This window comes from Prorops nasuta, unplaced genomic scaffold, assembly GCF_024137725.1.
Source record: "Prorops nasuta isolate Cenicafe-Biocafe unplaced genomic scaffold, Cenicafe_Pnas_1.2 PNAS00003, whole genome shotgun sequence".
Lineage (NCBI taxonomy): Eukaryota > Metazoa > Arthropoda > Insecta > Hymenoptera > Bethylidae > Prorops > Prorops nasuta.
The window spans coordinates 8221116-8244883 of NW_027116800.1; the positions used below are offsets into that span (position 1 = coordinate 8221116).

The 23768-nt window shown below is 31.7% G+C and overlaps 2 protein-coding genes and 2 long non-coding RNA genes across 8 annotated transcripts; 2 read left to right on the forward strand and 2 right to left on the reverse strand.

Annotated features, from left to right (window-relative positions):
• The first annotated feature begins 80 nt into the window (after positions 1-80).
• On the forward strand, positions 81-574 carry LOC136786003 (uncharacterized). Its single transcript, XR_010824743.1, has 2 exons — positions 81-383; positions 457-574. It is a non-coding gene; the product is annotated as an uncharacterized lncRNA (long non-coding RNA).
• Positions 575-1458: 884 nt separating this feature from the next.
• On the forward strand, positions 1459-1887 carry LOC136785903 (uncharacterized). The gene is made up of 2 exons (XR_010824718.1): positions 1459-1713; positions 1809-1887. It is a non-coding gene; the product is annotated as an uncharacterized lncRNA (long non-coding RNA).
• Positions 1888-4622: 2735 nt separating this feature from the next.
• On the reverse strand, positions 4623-11663 carry LOC136783968 (aminopeptidase A). 5 transcript variants are annotated; one of them, XM_066744405.1, is made up of 16 exons: positions 10983-11663; positions 9951-10424; positions 8056-8482; positions 7837-7984; positions 7484-7754; positions 7235-7405; positions 7045-7142; positions 6837-6971; positions 6454-6755; positions 6302-6387; positions 6097-6224; positions 5822-6025; positions 5663-5742; positions 5417-5565; positions 5216-5348; positions 4623-5143 (listed from the first exon to the last, which is right to left on the reverse strand). In XM_066744405.1, exons 2-16 carry the CDS (start codon positions 10090-10092, stop codon positions 4768-4770), a joined length of 2850 nt encoding a protein of 949 aa, XP_066600502.1. In that variant the 5' UTR covers positions 10093-10424; positions 10983-11663; the 3' UTR covers positions 4623-4767. The 5 variants fall into 5 exon arrangements, with proteins under 5 accessions (XP_066600502.1, XP_066600493.1, XP_066600513.1 ...); XM_066744396.1 differs by having other exon boundaries at positions 10154-10424; positions 10983-11661; XM_066744416.1 differs by lacking the exon at positions 10983-11663 and adding an exon at positions 9828-9863 and having other exon boundaries at positions 9951-10086.
• Positions 11664-12864: 1201 nt separating this feature from the next.
• On the reverse strand, positions 12865-23589 carry LOC136772137 (acyl-CoA Delta-9 desaturase-like). The gene is made up of 6 exons (XM_066724884.1): positions 23424-23589; positions 16359-16636; positions 15817-15947; positions 15523-15728; positions 15272-15454; positions 12865-15183 (listed from the first exon to the last, which is right to left on the reverse strand). Exons 2-6 carry the CDS (start codon positions 16621-16623, stop codon positions 14823-14825), a joined length of 1146 nt encoding a protein of 381 aa, XP_066580981.1. The 5' UTR covers positions 16624-16636; positions 23424-23589; the 3' UTR covers positions 12865-14822.
• Positions 23590-23768: the final 179 nt, after the last annotated feature.

A 23768-nucleotide genomic window follows, 5' to 3' on the forward strand; every position in this document is an offset into this window, starting at 1 on the left:
TGTAAATAAATTGTGTGTATAAAATTCTATAATCATTTATCTGAGCGTCATTTTTTCAAATATAATTCATTCTGATAACTGTGTAAAATAAAGATAACAGCTTTTTTATTTGCTACCTAAATCTTTAATTTTAATGTTCCCAAGTCGTACAAATACACGACTCATAGGGACGAAAAAGGACTTGCTGTTGAATTTGAAAACTTATTGGACTCGCGATTCTATATATATAAGTCATGAAATATTATACCCTTTTATTGTTACTTGCGTTATTACTTATAATAGGCAGTAACACCGTGCATGGCAAAAGTATTCCTAATTTATCCGATGAAACAATTACAAACGTTATTCACACTCTATTCAGCGCAATTGAGAAAGCAATAATGGTAACATCTTTATATTAAAATTAAAAAACATACTTTTGTTCAATTGTTTATTAAAATATATTTTTCATTATAGATGCTCGAGAGAAAGGCTATAAATATAATAAATGCTTATACTAAAAAATCGTCAGGTTAACACATGTAAAATTTTTATAAATAAAGTTTATTTTAATTAATAAAATATTTAAACAACATTTTTCGTTTCTTTCCTCGCTTTTTTGCGCGTATATTGAAGCATTAAAGCTCTTAAAATATTAAAGATTAAACATTTATGAACTGAAGACATTCTATGGTTAAGGCATTGTTAAGATTTGATACATACAAGCGGTTTTTCGATGTGGTATCCATTTAGTACTGCGTTTGCATTATAATATTAGTAAAGGGATCAAACCACACGGGATGCGTGCTGGACGCACCACAATGGCAGTAACATTTAAATGTAAGTATCAATACGCCACACGTCTAATGTGCTTAGTCAAATATCGTCTCCTAAGGCGTGTTTAGTTTTAGTCACGAAGTAACTGTTCCGTGCTCGTGAATAACAGACGTATAGGTAAACGTTACGTTCTTACATTTAAAAACCTCGGATGTGGATCAACCCTTATAAATTTAATACTCAAGCTACTGATCTTTATTGTTCTAATTGATGAACATTTATTTTCAAATTGTGTTATTCTTGCCCTAAGTTCAATTACTTTTTATAATATGAAATATTAATCATTTGATGGTAAATACTGGAATAAATTGTTAAGTAACATATAAAACTAGTTTAACATCAATGGTAAAATTATGATATTATTTATTGTAGCGAAAAATTATTCATACATAAAGTCGTTCAAATATACAAGATTAAAATTTGAAATACATTTTCTTAGTTTTTTCAAACTTCTTGATATGAGAATGAACTATATTATTCCATAACTAAAAGTAGGCCTCTGGATATCCGTAATGTTATAGGAACATTTCGTAATGTCACTATATCTATAAAATGTTGTGAAAACTATAAACGTGGCAAGTTAAACTGTCATTTGAAAAATATCTTTTCTTTATCAACTGTAAAAAAAGATAGCTTTTATTATTGGCTCAGCTAATCTTGGAATAAATCGTTTGCGAATTATATAAATACTGGTAAAGCTGAAGTGAATTCTATTCTGAAATTCGATTGTTCCATAAACGCTTGAACATGAAAAATTATATATTTTTATTGTCGTTTGTTGCATTAGTCCTTATTAGTGGCTCTGCAGCAAAATTTATAAAAAGCGTACACCCTCATCCACATAAACTTGACGATATTTTTCCGCTCTTCCTCAAAGCCATCGCATTGTCGGCGGAGGTAATATATTTTCAGTAATTCATTATATACTAGGTACATAAAATCTCTAATTTGTGATATTTTTTAACGGTTCCATTATTTATTTCAAATTACAGAAATTGGAAAATCGTCGTGAAATGTTCGAAAAAAAGAATCCTATACAATCAAAATAAATGAATAATATTTTATAAATCATATCTTGTGTTGGTTCAAGCTTTTTATCCTTTGAACTCCTTTTTTTTAATCGTATTATATCAAGAGACATGGTAGTGTCACGATGGCAAGTATATATAAAAGTAGAGAAAGACATGTCTATACCGCCGTCGAGGCACTATTTCTCTTATACAGCTAGTTTGGCCCGTCCTAATTTTCTAATCGATTTATCTTTGTGAATAATTAATTTATATACTATTTGAGAAAAAATAATTAATCTATGTAAATTCTAAGTTTTCATTCTTTAGTGTCAGTCATTTTTACAATAAATGCACAAATGAATAAATTTGGCATAATTCTATATACCAATATAATATACATATAGAAAGCTTGTAGTAAACGTTACTAAATCAAATACACATAAAAAATTTTTAAAATAAACTTTCTGTGTTTCTTTCTTAAAACATGATGAACTTTTGATTTTCTGTATGTATAAATTGCCGTAATTTGTAGATTTTGTAGAGAATTGAAGAGATGACTCGGGGTAGGGGGAGGGGGGGGGGGGATAAAAGTTTCATTAATTAGAGACATTCTATTAGTAAACGCAGTATATTCCAGCGTATGTATCAATCAGTCAAGTAGATTCACTGAATATTCAATAAATTCCGAATCAAGGATTTTTATTCCTTAATGTTTTTTCTTTTAATTCCTTAAAGTTTTATGACTTTCTTCTTAAAATTTTCATCTCTTCTTAGAATTTTCAGATAAATGCGAATCAAACATGGTGTAGCTAGGGATTTAGAGCAACGCTATAAAAAAAATTAAATCTAAATTATTGAGCAATGTGATGTTGACGAACAATCCGGAAGTTCGACGAATCTAATTAAATTCCTATACATATACTTAATTTTAGGCTACTTTTTATAATTGCTTTTTTATTACCTTTATTAAATATTTACTTTTACAGAAGTCCCTTAAATATTGCACTATTTCCAAGTTCTTATGGTCTTTACGCGCAAACAGTATAGTCAAACAGTCCCCTCCCCCCTATCAAGACATACAGGAGATAAAGTTTAATTTCCTAAAACAGCTCTTTAAACGTATCTGGGCAATTAAATAGTAATTCATTGCCTGCAAATTGTTCTTTCCTCGCATGACTGCTGACATTGACAGATGTCTGGATCTGATTAGAAAAGGTCAAAAGTTGATTTATTTCGTGGTTCGTTGAATCGGAAGAATGAAACTGCTATTGCAAAGCTCGCAAGAGAAAGAGAAAACTAAAGGGCTGCCAGATGCCACGGAACTGCGTTTTTTTAACTATCTGGATTATTTAGCTTTTTCTTTTCAATCAACAATCCCTATAACTCTTGTTAGCATCAAAACGTGATTAAATGTAGTTAATAAGAATTGTACAGTCGATATGCAGCCTTGATGGAATTGACAGTGACCTGCACGGTTTTGATTAAAGAATTTCTATCTGCTATTGCTGTACTCACGGGGGTGTATCTATAGTTAAGTGAATTATGATCGTTAACTTCAATTCGTTCAATACAGCAAATGGTATCATTATTTCCGTCCAATAAGAATAAGATCAATTATTTCGCCGCGTGCACTTTATTGTTCTTTTGTTCACTTATATAGCTGCCCTTAAAAAAATCTTATATTATATTATAGAGTACTACATTATATTATTTATTGATGCTGTTTTAATTTCACAAATGGAATTAATCATTGTATATATCTATAAGTTTTGCAAATAAATATTTTTTAGAGAAATTGAATGAACTGTGTGGGCTTAATATCAATTTAGTTGTGATGGGATAGGTACGTCTCGTTCTGGGAATGACCTTTTCAATTGGCGAGTCTCTAGTCTCCTCAATAATCAAACTGTTGAAAAAACACGTGTTGACCTTCTCTTCCACTTTTCTACTTGAATGGCAGAAGATGAACACGATGTTACAAATTAACTTAAGGAGGAACCTATACAATAAGATTTTAATTTACGCTGTTATTTATTAATAGAATCTTAGTCATTATAATTTATTTGTTTAGTAATTTAATTGCATTATTTTAATATAGATAAAATATTGCAAATGTTCATTCAAGAAGTAATTAATATGTTTGTAAGGAAATTGATGCTATTCAATTTCTGGGGATAGTTTCGACTACAGTAGAACAGGTGAGACGTACGACAGATAAGACGATATTGTAGCAACTGCATAGTTCGCAGGAATCTTCGATTAAGGATTAATTGACGCGATTCCGATCCGTGCATTGTAAATTAATTCATGGGAAGAGCAGGAAGTACGCTAGTAGCTTTGTCAGATTGAGTCACGACTATCTCTACGTAAAGGAAGAACCTCTTACAAAGTTCTAATTACAAATTTTCGAATTACGAGGGTTGGAACAGAGCGGACGGAACCTATAGAAATGCTTCTCGAAGTTAAGTTTAATTTGTTTCTTGCCAATGAAAATACCGCTATTTCAATGTAATGATTCCGATAATAAGATTCCATGAGTAATTTTATTGATAAAAAATGTTTTTTTTTCGCATTTCATAATTGTTCATCATTATAGAAAAACTTAAACTAATAAGTGAGTAAAGAAAAAATATTTAAACTAAGCGCGTTTGCGATTTTAAGACTTTTAATATATGGTTGTTGATTCAAATTATATTATTTAACAAATATAAAATTCTAGTAATCTGGAAAAGTGTGTTCGAAGGTAAGAAACATTGCTGGTATAATAATTGCTATAAGCAAATATACTTCGTTTTCTGTTAAAAATCTTTATTTGTAAAGTGTTTTAAACCGTCATAACTCACACAATGGTAGACGTTTGTTTATAAAAATACAAGAATATTATATTAAAACATTGAACTGAAGCTTTGGAAACTCTTCCCTTTGATTATTGATCTTTGAATTATTTTGAATTGACATGAGAGTTTAACCATTTTTCTAGCTTCACTCGATTTTCAGATAGCCATTTGATATTATTTGACACGGTTTCTAAAGCTTTAGCTCTCGAAGTAGCACCAGCGCCAGCCTCAGGATATTTGACAAAGAAAGCTTTGATTTCATTCAGCTTTGTCTCAGTAGCAAAAGTTTTTGTAATTGCTGGGATTAATTGACCCAAATATCTGTCGTTTAACGTATATCTTTTAACTAAAAATTCCCAATTAGCTCTTACCCAGTCCCAGACTAAGGGTGTTCCTACAGGATTGTTCGAAATTGATTGCAAACAACCGAAGAAATCCTGCGATCTTACGTAATTCTCGTTTGAAGCTAAAGTAATGAATCTGTAATGTTCGCCAATTAATAGCATGTAATAACAATATACTTCTAAGGAGATACTCATAAAGCAGACTTACTTATTCAAGATCCAGCTTGAGCTAATGCCAGTCAATCCCTTCATTAGTTTCAGCTTCTCAGCTGAATCAGTTTCATTGACGAATGTGTCGAATAAAATGTTCCATTCTTTTTCAGTGCCGCTATGTTGTATACCTGATAAAAACAAAGTTAAAGTAATAATTGAACAAATGATAGATATACAGAAACTGGTTAAAAATTACCATAATAATAAATTAATCCTTTTACGTCTGGATGCAACCGAGTTCCTTCGGGGTTATTGATAAAATCTATAAACTGCCTACCAGCTTCCTCTAAACATTCAGTATGACCTACCGCGCATGCTAAATCTAAAACAGTTGTTCGAAGCCGCCTAGGAACAAAAAAATTATATATATACATATATGTATATATGTATGTATGAAAAAAGTATATATATATACGGATCTTAATTATTAGCTGACACTTACAGAGTAACATGATCCTCGATATTATCAACTTTCCATGTTACATCGTGATAAAGGCTGTCTACCAAGTCTCTTACATAAGTCTGGAAAAATTGTATTAAATAAATATTTGTTAATTAAAACTTATATGCCGCCAAACATATATTCACGTAAAAAGGCAACCTTAAACATTGTAGAAATATCAGTAGAAGACAGCAAAGTGTCGATCTCTGTAAATTTCGATGAGGCAACACTCCATGGTACAGCATGATTTTCTCTAGGAAGATAAGCTGTCATATCCATAGCAGTGCTATAATCCAATAAACCTGCAGAGGCTAAACTAAAAGCGTCTTCCAATAAATTAGCTCTATCTGCGACTGATAGTCTCTATAAAAGTTATACAAAATGTTTGTCGTAAAGATATGTGTGAATTAAATAAATATAACACTACAAATTACCTGATGGTACCACCGGAGTGTATTGGAAAGAACCTCCCATTCAGAGTTTTCGTAATTAACTCGATAATATCCCACTTGATCCTTATTGAATTTAATCCATTCGGCAGGCTCATCGAGTTCGATGATTACTGTATACATTTAATTTCGTTAATTCTAAAGAAAGGTCTTTCATTGTTTCTAAAGTGTTAAAGAATAAAATAGTTACAATCGTCGGCATCTTTGTCAAACCAAAATAAAGTTGCAATTCCACTGTTATTAGTAATATATGTTATAGGAATAGTCCATTTATATCTAAAATAAAAATTTTACGTTAAATTCATTAACTTAATAAGCAATTGTTGATACCCGATATTTTACCTATATTCAGACTCAGCAGGATCGTATTCAGCATCAGGATCGGACAAAAATCTCTTTTGTGTTAAAATGTATTTGTTTCCTTGACCTTTTCTAACTGTTAAAACTGGAAATCCTTTTTGTCGAGTCCAAGTGTCCATGATTGCTGTTAAATTAATCTTTGAGCCAATGGCTTCTTGTAAAATTTTAAACAAATCAGCGGTTTCTGCATTTTGATATGCAAATTTATTTAAATAGGAGGATATTGCTGTGTAAAAAGTTTCTTGACCAATGAAGTCTTCCATCATACGAAGGATTGATGAGCCCTGAAATTTTGTTATAGTTTAAGCTAAAATTGATTCAATATTATTATTTTTTTAAGCACAATATGTGTTCATAACTTTCACCTTTTTATAAGAAATTTCATCAAAAATAGACGTAATTTCATCAGGATTATTCACAGTTTGAACGATTGGGTGAGAGCTCAATTTAGCATCAGTAATAAAAACTGAATGCAGTTGGTTAATCAGGAATCTATCCATCTAAACATAATTCGCATATGAGTAATAGTTAAATATTTAATTTTTAAAGTTTCGTTGATCTTGTATAACTAACCAGTCCCCAATCTGGCAAAATAGTGTCAGCACTTTTGTATTCCATAAATGATGCAAATCCCTCGTTCAACCACAAATCGTTCCACCATTTCATGGTGACTAAAATAATAAAAAAGATGTTTTATTCAACAAAAACTTGAGAAATCTATAAAATTTAATTTTAAACTTGAAAATAAATACACAAGAATTACCTAAATTTCCGAACCACATATGAGCAAACTCATGACCTATCACATGAACAATACTTTGTTTGTTAGCAGTAGAGCTGGTATTACTATCATATAAGAGTCTAGCTTCTCTATAAGTGACTAATCCCCAATTTTCCATAGCCCCTGATACAAAATCAGGTATAGCAGCCATATCTAGAACAAGGAACGAATAAATGAAAGCAGGAAATATTGTGTTAGAATGAACATATATTATTATATAATTTTAATTACCCATTTTAGGTAAAGGATAGTCTATTTTAAATAAATTGATGTAAAACTCGATAATCTTTACACCGATATCTAAAGCAAAGGAGCCCTTTTCTTTTTGAGCGGAAGTTGTGTAAACGCTGACAGGAAACTGCTTATCTTTCAAGCCTTTTGCATTTTTCGATAAAGCAACAAAATCGCTGACTATAAAACATGATAAATAAGTTGACATCGGAACGCTTTTCGCGAAAGTTACCGTAGTGAAACCAGAAGTTGGTTGATTTACGCTTACGCTCTGGAATAAAATGATTTAATCAGTAAACTTGTGTGTCTGAATTTATAAAGATAATATAGAAAATTTAAGTGTATCGATTTACTTCAACATTCATGTTAGACAAAGCATTGTAGCAGTCACCGCTTGGATGAACAAGTTTGATGGAAAATGCAGCTTTAAAAGCTGGCTCATCGAAGCAAGGATAAGCTCGCCTTGCATAAGTTGGTTCTAATTTGGAGGTAGCTATGTATCTGAAAACAAAACGATATTTATTAGATTATTAAAGAAAACTAAATATTCGATTATTTTTTAGGACTTTCACCTTGTTCTATTTTGGGAGTCCTTATATTTACTAGAGTAAAATCCAACGATTTTATCGTTTAAACCTCCATTAAAATCGAATGTCAGGTTGTATAGGCCAGGCTGGATTTCATTTTTAGTGGTAACCACAAAAATTTCGTATTTGGATATATCTGATGGTGGCATTAATTCAATATCATAATTTTCTTCATTTTCTACAGTTCTTAAAACTGTCGATGTAATAGTTAAATCTTTTTGATGTAGAGCAATGTAGTTCCTTTTATTCTTTACATCGATCAAGATTGTGACTTTTCCTTGAAAAGTACCTTCTCGTAGGTTTGGGAATAGATACAAATCATATTCCAACGGTTGCACCTCTTTTGGCAATCGAAAATTAATATCCGGCTGTTGCTCCTTACTCATTATGGATTGCAAAACTGGACTCTGATCTGAAAATTTCATTTTGCATATTTAACCGATGACTTCAATCTATTTATTATGCTTAAACGTAAAAAAGATTTTTATCAGAGAATATTAATTATTTTAAAAAATTTTAATTAAGAAACAGGTGCTAAACAGAGTGTAAAAAATTTATTTTTAAAATTATCCGTATTGGTTTTCCGTGAGTAAAGGAGACATCTCTTGAAACTGTATCTTTGACAGATATGATATTGAACTCAATGCTTTGAAATGATAGTTTAAAAAGTTTTTCTAAATCCAAATGTTTACCGAGAAAATGTACGTGGCGATGCTACTAGGTTACGGTACCATAATACACCACCTAACTATTATGCAAGCCAGAGCTAAATTACATTATTTTGATTGCACTTCTATATCTTTTCAAGAATTAATCTTATAGTGGTACGATAGAGCTTCCAAAACCGATCAAGCACTTCCCAACATGCAGTTATAAAATCAGTCAATGTTTAACATTTCGATAAAAAAAATTAACAAAAATGAAAGATAGCTTATAGGCACATTTAGACTGCGAAAGGATGGTAAAGGTGGCAGCAAAAAAGGAGCATTTTGACGGTCAACCCGTAATGCGCGTTTTGCTCATTTAAAAATCTTCTGATTATTTTGGAAACAGATGGATTTTGAAAATAAAAAAAATTACTTCGAATACAAATTTTATAGTTTGGAGGGGCATATCAAATAGTATCATTGATTTAACCTTGTACCGTTCTTTGAAGGTTACATTAATGTTACCTTCATATTATATAAAACGGAAGACCCTATATATTTTAACATATTCTTATGGCTGTTCTTTAGAGGTTCCAAAAACACTTTTAAAATCATCATTTCATCAAATTGTTTATGAGATATTGCGACTTGCAATTGGACATAGGTGTGGAATTGACTTAAGTAGTGTGTGTGAGCATTACGCACTCTGCACAAGTAGAATCGATCAAATACTTTCAGTTTTTAAATCGAAATATCTCGTAACTGATTAGATGAAATGATAGAAATAAAAGTGTTTTGGAAAACCCTTGAGATGATCTACAACAATATGTGAAAATATATGTGGGAAGTTCTATTTAAAACTTTTAACGTGACCCTAATGTGACCTTCAAATCATGTACCAAAGTCAAGGCAATGGTACCATCAGATCTCCTTTAAGCCATAAAACTTGTTTGAAATAGCTTTACAAAAGCCCTTTTGTTTTCAAAATAATCAGGTGGGGGATTTTTCAATGAACACACTGTATGAGAAATATAAAGAACTACCGTTAATAAAAATATAATTTTGATTCTTGCATAATTATTCTTTTGATACAAATAATTAAATAGTTACAATCTTGAAGTCCTCTTGATCATACTCCTGAACAAACTATAAAAAGTAACAATAAATTTTATTACTGTTTTATACTATGGTCACAAAAAAATCTTAAAATAATTCACACACATGCTTACATACCCGCAGTCTTTCTTGAAAAGCAGCGAGCAGGTTTCCCAAGAAAAACTCTACTTGTAGCACAAGCTACTATATTACGCGATTGATAAAATCTTCGGAGCTTGACAAGTGGATTGTAGAAGCGTTTGAATTTCGCGCCGAACATATGCCTTTGATAGCAATGTGTCAGGTGAACGATAAACAAGTAAGGTTACTTGAAGTCTCACCGTTACGAAATGTGGCAGCTTCGACTTTTTGGTCAAGGATGACGACAAATGTTGCCAAACAGATGCAAACAATGCACAAAAGGAAGCAGATACTGCAGGTACAGCACAAAAATGTCGTGCCGGCGGTTCTGTATCTCTGAGACCGGGTTCTCTTCATACTGGCAGCGCCATCTCCTGGGTTATAAGATAATTTCCCGCCCATCCTTAACGCATGCGCTCTCATTACTAGGGAATAAATATTTGCTGCGAATGTCCCACTTGGATTTTCAAACTGAAAACAAGATATATTGTATTTTCTCTTATTTTCCTTATCGTTAATTCTCTTACACAAGTGTAGATTTAGCTCTTATCACGTTTAATAAAGCACACAGCTCTTATATTGTTTTAAATTTATTATCATGTCTCATTTCAAATGTTTTTTAATTATTTTGTTTTCTCCAAAAATTATCAATAAAAATTGTCTCTTACAATTCTAAAACTATAAGCACTCAAAATATGCAGATATAACAAAGATTCACAAAATTTTCTAGGTTCTGTAATAACAACAAGAGACAATCTGTCATAAAAGAACTTTGTCCAATGAAACACATGTGTAAAAGGAACAAAATGTTAAACATAAGAATATCATTGATTTAAGGTAATTTTTTCTTATAATTTGACCAATGATATTCCTACGTTTAATGTCATGTTTTTTATAAATTTAAATTTACGGAGTTGCTGTAAAATAAAATGTGTTATATTTATATATATATATATATATATAGACATATATAATCTAATTTAATGTCTATTTAAATATAAGAACAATAATATTTGTAAATAGACTCACGCAGTAAAAGAGAGAGAGAGAGAGAGAACACCAGTAACTGACAGATGTACCACTCAAGAGCTTTCCAACAATAGTTTCACTTTCGTTATGTTATCGTTCGCATTGACTCATTTGACAAGCACCAGTTGCACTATTAATAGAGTAATGAGCGGCTACTTGGATGCAAGATACAATTCTTCCTTTCTAGTCGTAGAACTGACTATGTAGGTTTATTAATTGTAGAACGAGGTAGCTTAATCGTCGCTTGAAAAACTTTTAAGAGCCACTTCCTATAGATTACTCACGATTAACTCGACATAAGGAAATTAACCGGAAGATCTGTGTCTATAGTATGATAATGTTAACAATGCAATAGGGACGAAACGACTGACAATATTTTTCGTGATTTTTATCAGTAAAATAATACCAATAATCAATATTAATCGACACGACCAATTTATCATTTATAGACTGTTATTAAAATTGTAATTACACATTTCAGCCTATCCTTATCGCTCCCGGATAATCACAGTCAGGAACACATCAAATAACTGAATCGGTATTTGATTGCATGTGGATTAAATTTAACCTAAGATATTCGCTCTATCGACTATGGTGAATTACTGTAGCTATTCGATTTGTATCCAAACCCGATTCGACCGTTACATCAATCCCTGTGTTGCCAATGCGAAGATCAATAAAATAATTTCCAATGGTCATTATTTAAAATTGAAGGAATATAAACTGAAACTTTACAAACAATTATGGAATGATTCTTCGCTTATCGAAGGATATGATAAAGTATAATTAAGTAGAATTATTTGTGTTATTTTCTGTTATAAAATATAAAAATCTTTAAAATGTATGTAGAGGACATTTCACGAATAATAAAATATGGCAACGTTGGAAACAGTTTTTGGAATCGGTGTTATATATATATATATATATATAGCATCAGTTTCTCTTTTCTTATTCTGTTAGTCCGTCTGAACATGATTCCAATATAAATATCTGGCTAAAAATTCGAGTTTCCTTAAGTTTCCGAATGCAATTAATTAAAGTATATGTAAAAAATTCAAAGAATATATATATTGAAGCGATAGAATCTGCGAAATTGGTCAATTCAATTTTCAATAAGAATGATGTTTTTAAAGCGACTTAGTCGTTATTTGCCACATAGCAAATTATCACGGAAAACGTTCTCAATTGAATCTGCATTCAAATTCACAAATAATTAGGACAAATTAACATTAAGTTGCTGCCTGCTCATTGACACACATGGACGTGGAAGGAAATTTATTCTTGTTAGCAAAAAACGACATCCTCTACCAGGTTTTCACGATTTTTCTTTTGTCACTTCATTTATTTCCTTATTTCTCTCAGGTTTTGCTTAAAATTTTATTGTAAAATTCTCACGTTTTAAACATTTAATATTTCTACTATCCCTTCAAAATAATTCTTTTCTCCGAAGTGTTTGCAATCATCTTTTTTAGGATGTGTCAATCCTTTCATCCTTCTTTTGTAACTCGTGTCTATTCAGAAAGTGCTAACGAACTCTTATGCAAATAAGTTTCAAATAATCGCGAAAAGCGTGCTGAAAGGACAGTTGCAGAAATTCTTGTGCAAACGATCACCATTATTATATAGACTTTTCGGACATACACACGATTCGTCACGTATCGCCTAAATCAATATTATTAGTGTCCCATATTTATTAAAGAAAGCTATAACAAATTCAGTATAACCACTGAATATGCCAAGGCAAAGCTTTATGCGATTTGGTCAAGGTCCGAAAAGTCCATTAAGCAAGACTGCGCAATACTTACGAAGAATACTTTCAATTTTATGGGGAGAAAAATGACATAATTTTTTCTCAACAAGCGACATAATAAGTGAAAAAACGTTTTTGTGTTTGAATAACAATAATTTATTTATAAATAGATTGAAAGTAACATCATCAAGGCAATAATATATCTCAAGTAGATAATGGAAACAAAAATCCACCATAACTTCTTCACCTTTGTAGTACACTAACTAGCTATTTTATATCATGTTAACTATATAATATATACTTGCTAATTCCTACGACTATTATTCAGTAATACAAAGTTTCAAATAATTCACATGGTAAATATTATATGTTCTTTCTGTGGAATTACTAGAGAGACGACATATCCTTTTCAAGGATAATTTTGATTTACCGCTTTGAAACTATATATTTAGATAGCCCTTTTAGAACCTCTTCAATCCATTTAGTCTTCTTGTTAAAAGCTAATGAATTATTAGCGATCTTAATTTAGAAATTGAAGAAATTGACAATTGATAATTTTAAGGCAAGTTGTCGATGCTAGATTGTCGCAATGTGACGTCTTCCACACTCCATTTCATTATTTTATACTACTCTTACGTTATACGTGAAAGTAAACTAATTTATTGATAAAAGCTTCTGATATTGCTTTATTAAAATTTAACATAATTAAGTGATTGAAGAAAACTAAAACGTTTTAACAAGTATCCCGCCGTAATATTTAAAATTTACAGTACTAACTTCAATAAATCATTATCATCACTTTTTCTTCTATTAATCTTAAACGCTGAACTATGATCAGTGTCAAGACCCCTTGATTACAAAATATAAAACAGGCTTTCCAAGTATCCTTTTAATATTTTTAATCTTATTATTTTGATTCTCGTAAACTTTGATATCACTTTGCTTGTACAAGAAAAATTCCAATCTAACTAATCTGTTTCTAATGAGATTTCGACGGCCCATAAGAGCACCGTCCTATATGTAACTCGACACCGATATTAATTTCGATGCGTGTTAACTTTGAAATATATGAGCAATCGACAACATCACGACATAATAAATATTAATTGACATTGCTAATTAAAGATTATTATCGCTCTACAAATCACCATAGTAAACTACATTATTGGTCACTACACCACAATCAAGGTGGTATTGTTTCATCACACGATAACGCTACATAATTATGAATAACTCATTTTACTATGAATGTTTGTCTACTTATTTAAGAGTAATAAAGCAAATTTGGTAAATAATTAAAACGCATATGCCAATTGTTGAGTAGTTAAAATAATGAGTGATTCATAAGAATGGAAAGAGGCACCATTTCAAGTACCTGTACTAAAATAAATTGAATGAAATATAACATTGAAGACAAGGAATCTAAGGTGTAAGGCGTAAGCTAAGCCTCGCTATTCAACTAAAACTGCACTTATTTTAAGAAACTTTATACAATATCGTAGTAGTTATTACATCGATTAACGGCTTTAATCTGCGATGTGCATTCTATAAACGTTAATAATATCATGACAATTATTAACGTTTCACGCGTTATCTGTAAAGTTCTTATGCTTAACATTCCTTTGGAGCGTACGAAAATTATCAAAATTAATTGTAAATAATAAATAACTTTATAACGTTTGGTATAAAGAATTTAGTTCATTGACGCTTATAAAAAGTTTTAGAAATTGTCATTAGAGCGGCTTAGCTATTGACGATTATTACATATAGGCCTAATTTCTATAATGTAGCAGCATTTACATAGCAAATTTTATATTTAAATTTGTGTGTATACACGCGTTAAGAAAATCTTGGATATAATGGAAACCATAGAGATTTATCCTATTTATACCAGTTCCAAAGTGTACCGTTTGAAATTTCATCTTAAAATTATTATCAAGTTTTAAACTTGTACTTTTTGCAATTATTTTCATTTTTTTAATACGTCATAAATTGAATTGATGAAAGACAATAATTACATTAATGGCAATTAATATTTCAAAAGGTATATTTTGATGCACTTTGGTAGAAATAGTGTTAAAAGGTAATTTCTAGTCATATTTATTTAGAATTTTTGCCTTTTTCATGTCTTCGACCTTCATATCTGCATCACCCCAGCCCCAGATAGCACCATCGTGAGAATGGTGTTGAATGCCATCTTTATTTCTACCGATTCTGGTTCCATCGCCAGTTCTCGCTGCGCGTTTCTCGATCATTTCAACGGGCACAGTTTTTAAGTCATAGGCCCAGCCAAGCATCGCAAAGAAATCTATAAAAGCCGTCGTGAAGTTTACATTGTAATTACCCAATTCTGCTGCTTTGTAGTCCCATGGGAAGACATGGTGGTAGTTATGCCAGCCTTCACCGAAAGCTGCAACACCGATTCTGAGACTGTCGGTTGGGCTGATGGAGCTGAAGCAAAATTTCTCTCGTTAGATAATTCATTGCATGGCTATCGATGATTCTACAGATAATATGAAAAACGTGTTATGATACTCACTCATCGTACGGTTTGTAGCCCCATATATGCGCAGCTGAGTTCACTAGCCACGTTAGGTTCAAAGACAACGTATACCGGAAGAGAGTTGCGTACCACGCGTACATACCACGTTCTCCCCAGAAATGGCAAGGTACCCAAGTGGGGATGAAAAAACAACATAGCGGCATAATGAGGAGGTATAATCTGAAATAAAGCGATTGGTCAGAAGAAATGCCTCATCAAACAAATTCTCTTGATATGCATAACTATACCTTCTTTGCCATACAACAACTGAGTCTTTTTCCAAATCACTCATATCTACCACAGCACCTTTCTTGATGACATCGGGATGTTTACGAACTAGCAGCCAACCCATGTGGGAAAAGAAAAATCCTCTTTCAGCATTGTGGGGATCAGCATCAGTGTCTGTGAACTTGTGGTGCACTCTATGGTCTCTTACCCACTCGTAAATGTGATTCTGTAAAAAATGAATATTTTACCAGTTTGTCGTTATATATAATCTATAGTAACATCTATACACATATAGCATAGAGTTTTCTTTATACCTGAAAAGCTGTGGACTGTAGAAGCATTAAGATGATCCTGAGTGGCAGGTTGGCTTTATAAGCTCTATGGGCCCACAATCTATGTGCTCCTGCTGTGACACCGAGTGCCGCAAAGGCTGCTACTAGAACGGCTGAAAATTAAAAATACGTATAAAAACGAATATTAGTGTATTCGCGTTAGCATGAAAAATTGCAACCATCCTCGCGATTCAAGATTTTTCATCGAAACCATTGGCACGCGATCTATTATCACTTTCTTCAGGCTCTTTAGCTATCGCCCCCTTTGTAGATTTCCTATAAATTAAGGTCACGTTTTCTCTCGGAATCGGCTGAAGCTATCATTACACGTTTTGTTTTTCCACCGATGGCTTTTAAGCAAGACTTGGGTCCTGTGTTTATTCTTAAATATTATCGTCTATCTTTACAATAAATTATTTATAACCCATATCTACAAATATATCAATGGTTCTTAAAACGTAGAGTTCAGGTTTTCTATTTTGTTAAACAATGATTTGAAAACAAAAAAAAATGAGAATTCTTACTCCAAATGGCTGTGAGACCTTTGGCCCCTGTGAACAGTAGATATAGGCCATAAAGTGCTCCGATATGAAGATACAGGAAGGCTATTACATTCCTCCAAACAATTTTCCATTTGTATTTCGGCTGCTTAGATTGTGGTGTTTCTTCTGACAATTGTTGAACAGGTGCGATTTTTGCCGAGGTTTCAATTGGTTTTTCCAATCGTATGTCCTGCTGAGCAGCCTCCAAAAATATTGTTGCCGATGTGCCAAACAAATTCGGCGCCATTTTAAAAGGAAGTCTGCAAACAAATATTACTATCCATCAGTAATCACCCTAATTGACAGCAAAAATTTGTAGAAAAGATTATTTGTAAAAACTATTTTTTATTGAATAGGTAGCTAATTTCAATTTACATATGTATTTAAATTATAATTCCGTATAGCATTCAATCTCTTTCGCACGTATATAGTTATGAAAGACGTATGTTTTAATCTTTGTGTTCGAAGCTTACAGCAAGTATGAAAATATTCCACTTTGTCGAATCGTTAATATTACCGTAGGAAGGTAGCACACGAACAGGTAAAAATGCAAGAGGAGTTTCAGTTTTACGGAGTAAGAACAATACTCGGTAATCGATCATTGATATATTCCACTTAGGCTCGCTGAATGGAAAGTCTCCCTACTCGATTCTTAATACAAGTTTAATGGAGGATTCGCAAAGAGAATATATTTCGCCCATGTGTAGCCGAAGAAAAGGGGTAAACGATCAATGATCTCAATGATTAATGGAGATTCCTTTTTAAACAAGAAAGTTTAACGGATTTTAAGAATGGGTACAGGCTAATAACGAGATAGTAAATATTTCGAACAACTGTCCGGAGGGTCGTAAAATAGTTAAAGATTTAGTACTAGGTATAAAATTTAATAAAGCGTTTCAGTAAAATTTTACTTTGTACATACCAGCTCCCAAAATCTACTTAGGTTTTTAATAGCAGCTTACATTTTTATGTCAGGATGTATTGAATACATACTAATGTAACGATTAATTGTAGTAAAGCATGTGTGATAAATATAGTTCTGTAATTATCTACTTTCAGTGCATTTATTTATTTTTGATAAGAAATCACGTATATTTAACTTATCTAGCTTAGAATATAACAAACAAAAATTCATGAATAAGATTAGAATCCTTTCATCAGAAAAATTAAAAAATATAAATAAGTAGACTTAATTTTGGATCTTTAATTAAATATCGTTTAATGAAACTGATGGGTATAAAGATTGAAACAAGATCTCGTTCTACTTAAAATTTTTTGCCAATAAGTGAAAGTTATCCTTATAGTCTTTGAATCTTCTTTGCTAAGATCTATGGTGACTTGGCAACACACACATCTCGGAGTGCCATATGCGATTTCAAAGTTTCTGCGACAAGGATCCTCTTGTAGCTTTCCAAACGTTTATTATAACTAATTTGATATATTCACGAAACACTACATGTTTTCTTATGAAAGAAAACTCTTTGGCGCTTATTATAATAATTAGTTATTGTTTCACATGTGGTACCTGGTCTATCTTTTAATGATATTCACAGGATCTGTCAATGAGCTTATGCCGTTACTCATTTAAAGCTTTGAATATATTGGTCAAAAACTCAAGAAATCATAATTGAAAAATAAACAGTTATTTATAGGATATTATACGTGCAATAATAGCGAAGAAGTGTATTAATGATACTATAATGCTAAATATTGTAAATATCGAAGGATCAAACTAAGCAAACACTCCCATCCTGTTTGAAAATGTTAACAATATGTAGGTGCCCTACATCTGGAAACACTTCCTCTCCTTTCTTCATCCGAGAGCCGTGTAAAATAGGAAACAATATTCTTCTTAAAAAACAATTAATAATCACATTAAAAATATTAATTTTAGTAATTCTAATATACTTAAATGTCTATATCATTTTACAATCACGGCATGCATTTTAATCAGTGAAAGTTATTATTCCAGTAACCGGATTTTCTGACTGCGTAAGAATTAAATCATAATTAATTCTACTAGAACTTAGATATAATTCTAACATTAATAAATTATGGAGAAGAGAAATAAAAGCATTGTGGATTTTGAATAGATGCTGGAATAGTTTTTATCTTCTAACATATTTGTTTTAGTCATGTTTACATATTTAAGATTTACCCTGTTGAGTCATAGTAGAACTATCGCATGGTCATTGTGCTGTTAAAGGAAACTTTGTAGGATTAGTGGGGAAAACCCAAGCCCTTAAGAGTTTTTGTAAATTAGCTTTATTAAATTTTATGCATTCGCCACTTCTCTCCACTTTTCGACTCCAATGACATCATTATAACAAATTCTTAAACTTTCTTTGCTCTTTAACGTATCCAATTTCTCTTGGGTACTGCAGCTTCTGTAGAAAGGATGATGGGACTCTTGATTCTGAACGTTGACAGTGCAGATGCCACTGAGTCAATGGGAAATCTCGAAGGTCATTCAGTACGTAAAGGATACTAATGGAAACCCCACAGAATCAAGCCAATGCGTAAACTTCGAATATTTAAAGTTTTTATTTTCAACAGTAGCTAATTTTTCTTGCAGCTTCGAGAGTGAATATTTTGTCCTCGTTTACATTAACACCATATCCACAAGTTACCTGATAGAGCTTCGGAAAGTTTTAGATTTGTAGGAACACTGACAGAAACATTTAGTGGACTTATGCGAAGCTAATATGAAAAATATTCCGTGAAATTGAGGCACAATAAATTTGGTTTCTACGAGTTACAGTTTCAAAGGTAATAATACAACAAAATTGTAAGCATGCTCCTATAATACTAATTATCCTAAAGATGAAATTTACAATTTAAATTGGGAGAATAAACAAAATATTTTCTTGAAATGTTTTTCTAAAATCATAACTTAACTTAACTTTATTCACATTCTAAATAAAATAGGTATGTTTATATATAACCCCAAAGTGAAAAGCAGGAAAAAGCTATGAAAGAGTAATACACATTTAATGAGATAATAAAGTAATCCAATTGTGCTTGCGTCGATCAACTAAATTTTCGATCAGGCAGTATATACTGTAAAGTGAGAATTTCGAAGTCATAAAAAATGATTAAGTGATTGACACAGGGTATACGTTGCTTCACTTGTAACATTTCCTGAAGTATCATAGCAACACGAAGACGAAAAGACCATAAAAAAGAGTTTAATGACGTAGAGCCTAAGACTTTCGTGGAACGCGAGGGAAAAGCTTTTTATGTTAGCAATTGTTGTAACAAATCCCACAATATGGAACTATAAAATGTAAGGAGTTTTAAAGTTTAGTAAAAGTGCTTCGGCGCGCGTTTGTAAACGGTACTTGCTGGAGAAAGGCTGTGAAAGAGAAAGAGGGAGAGGGAGAAATGGAGAAGGAAAGAAGTTCAGACTCGAAGCATAAACCGATTCCTCAGAAAGCAGGTCAATGGCGCCTTTGAGGTCATTGCCAATCACTGACTGGACCTGCAGCGTGTAGCTCTTACATCTTAAGCATCCGCGATAGCCATTCCATTCGCATCCGTGTATCAGCTCACGTTGTCTCCTATAGCTTAGTGTCCCACTCTCCCACAACGCATCTACCTTTTTCAACTTTAAAGTAATATCTCCCCTCCCTCGTACAAAATTCATAAACCTTCTTCTTTTTAACATTTATTAACATTTTTAATCAATGTTCATTCCAAGTTCATAAATATATTAACATTTACGTATATATTTTTAATCATTAATAAAAGAAAGGGTATTTTTGTTAGTAATAAAATCTAGATATTAGACGGGACTTCTCTTGTCTTAATGGTAAACATATTACCTTTTTATTAAGCACGAGCTTATAAAAGCAAAGCTCTCAGTCGCGACTTCATAGCTGACTCGCTCATATAAATTATTTCTTAAAATTATTCAATTCACGATAATCTTCGAAAATTGTTTATCAGCTGATTTATTCGAGTATTACACAAGTCAAGATTCATTGATATATGTATCTTATTAAAACTATTTGTTAAAGACCATTTAGAAATTTAAAAATATTTTGATTCCAGCAAATGGTACAGGGTGCAAGACAATAAAGCTTCATTAGCACAGCTGGATAGAGAATATTTTGCCTGTGGCAATTAAAAACAGAAATCTACTCATAATTGTTCATTGGTGATTAATTTAAGTATTAATTAGTCACTTTTATATGCAAAGTTTCGTTTTGAGATATTCTGGTATAAGATAGAAGATAGTTTTTATTTTTGCATCATGCTAAAGCAGAAAACTTTTAGTAAGAGCTATTCAATTATTTTTGATGAAATATTCAGAATCTTGCCATTGCAAACTTTTTTACAAATTTTATTTATTCTTCATGTTAGGACCGAAAAATATGGAGACAAATTTTACGAATACGATAATATTAGCAAGTGGAAGTTTAGAGGAGATAGTGCGACTGTCTTCTAAAATTATCCTTTCATGGTCCCAATCCTAGGTGTCCTTCAACGTTTGCGGTATTATCGTTACGCAATTCTTTAGTACAGGTGCAATTAAAGCAATTTTAAAGGAAACCACGAAGATTTTACTAGGAAAATTTCCTCTTATTTTATCGTCAAATACTATGCATTTTTATCACTAAAGACCCATACACGATTTAATTTGATTAACGCGATATCGCTATAAATGGAATAATTAAATTAATATTTGTCTTTATTCAGACTGATTAATTATAATGAACAATGATTTGAAGGAGATGAGATTTAAATGATTTTTCGTTTTTTAGATAATCAAAAGATTTGTTTTATAAGGTTTTAGTATAGTTTGAGAAGTCGGCACCTTTTCCATTTGTAATGACACTGAAAGAAAACTGACACTTCAACACGTGTCATGACGAACGTAATTACCAGAAGATTGTTCTTCGTCAGTATGAAGCTGGCAACAACTTTCGTTTTAAGTCTTATAGAAAAATTATTGTTAAATCTTCAACGCAGTGAATTAAGAAATAATATTATCAATAGAGATAAATCGTTAATCTTTAGGCTGCCGGAAAGCCTAGTGGCGCTAGAAAACCCTCAATAGATTATTGTGTAAATATGTTATTTAAATCAAAAAAGTTGAAAAATAGTTCAGCATTTAAACATTTAGGCTGCCGACATTTATGTATTGAAGTAGTGGTATTTTTTTCTGAGCACTTTTTATTCATTTAAATAAACTATGTAGTAAGTAAACTATCGAGGTTTGTCTAACGTTATTATGGATTCTTTCCGTTAGCATAAAGGTTAAAAAAATATTTTATGCAGGACCAAACCAATGAGGTTTTTATATTTAATTGTATGTTTAGAGAAAAATTAATCAACTTCCAAACAACAATATTGTTTAGACAATGTCAATTGATCTATTTTATTTTTGTTTATACTATTTTTTGCCATCATTTCGAGCATTATGCGATTAGTTTCTCGCAACGACATAATAAGTACACTTTTAAGCCATCTGCATGGCTATTTTTTTATTATTATCACATAATAAAATACTGTTTGCAAATTAATTGCAGTGAAACTTGAGAAGGTTCAATTCCAGTCTAGTAAGCAGAACAAGTGCTAGAAGAAAGTATGCCGCGAGGATGACTTATCGTGTACATATCTTTTGGACCTATTTTTCACAAGCATCGAAAAAAATCTGTTTATTATCGATGCTTATGCTCCCTTGGTTATCGGTTAGCAAGTATCGTTTAAAACAGTAATAAAGTGGTTTCCGAAGGCTATATCAATATAAATATTGAAGTACCGAACATATACTTTGTATATATTAATATAACGCTATAACAAGCAAACTAAGCAAGGTAGATTATCCGAATGAGGAACTCATTTAAAATGTGAAATATAGTATAATTGTGTTTATATAAATATAGCCATTCTAATTTACTTCTGTGCAACGGTTGAATTATAGATATTTACGTGTAATTTTCGTTGGTTTATCTATTTTTCCTCTAACAAATGACCGTTTAGAACCTTTTAAATGATAAGCAACAAAATTACACTGACGTACTTTGCATTTCTTACACGGCATTGAATAAACTAATGTTTTTTTAATTAAAGGCCGTTTATTAATACGTAAACGAAGAAGTAAGAAATATTTTATTGCGTAATACACATGTAATGATGGGCATGATTTTTAAGAGTGGTTTGAAAAAAGGAATTATTTTTGCGGGCTATTATAAATTTATTATGAAATGCAATAAATACAATAATCGTCTATATGAAAGCTTTTTACTACTAATGCGCGGCAATACCGTTTTAAAATATACAGTGGCCTGGATAGTGTGCTTATGAAAACCGTAGTTATTCTATCGTAAACGTAAAGTGTTAAAAAACTGATTTAAAATAAATATTCACACTACCTAAACCTTCTAGTCAGGCAAACGCGATATCAATAGTTAATATTTATTCTAATTAAGTTTTCTAGTTTAGGACCGTTTTCAAGATTAGTGTCAATACTTGAAAATTTTAATGGATTTGGAGGAGAAGTTTTATTTGACAATTTCACAGATTTGAAGTAGTGCGGTCATTGGATGGTTGAATATATTGATTCAAGAAAGTCTTATTTTTTCTAACTAGGATTTACAAGGTCTTAGATGAAGATTTGTACGTAATATAAGTAAAGGTAATCACGAAAATTGTATGTGCACGTCATCCAATACTTCAAACAAATGTCCAAGCAGTATTGCGTAAAGTTGAAAAGAAAACTATTTTATCAATAAATAAATATGTCATGTCCCATGTATAAAATAGACTAAAGATATTTTATGATATTTAAATATTGCAGTACTTAATGTACGTTTTTTGTTTAAAATTCCAATAAATTACAATAAAAATTTAATCAACAAATTTTCCAAAAAACCAACCAGGAAAATTGAATTTAGATTAATTTTCGGTCATCGAGGGCGGAAGAGATTCCCCTATATTGATTGAGCTGATGTAAACTTGGGGTAGAAATACTTATATAGTTTTATTACCAGGAAAAAATTGTATAAGGTACAAATATGGGAATAGAATTTTTGTACTTACAAGAAAATAAGTAAGGGGTAATAGGAAAGAAATCCTGTAGAGAGCACAATAACTGAAACCTGGACCGAATCAGCCGCCGGTTTCCTGAGATGAGCACGGAGGAGCGATGCTTTCTCACTGGCGCTGGTGAATGCGATCTGAACCAATGGAGAGTTCACTACGAAATACAGGAATACAAGAGAGTATGTGCCACTTATCAGGTACGCCCTGCCCCCGACAAAATTTCCCACGACGTAACGTACCCCTCACTCCATCGCCACCTATTCGCGTCTTTCCATGAAATCTAACCAAATTTGTGTCCACTTCGCTAATTAACACCCACCAACGTGGAATTCGCTTGTCTAA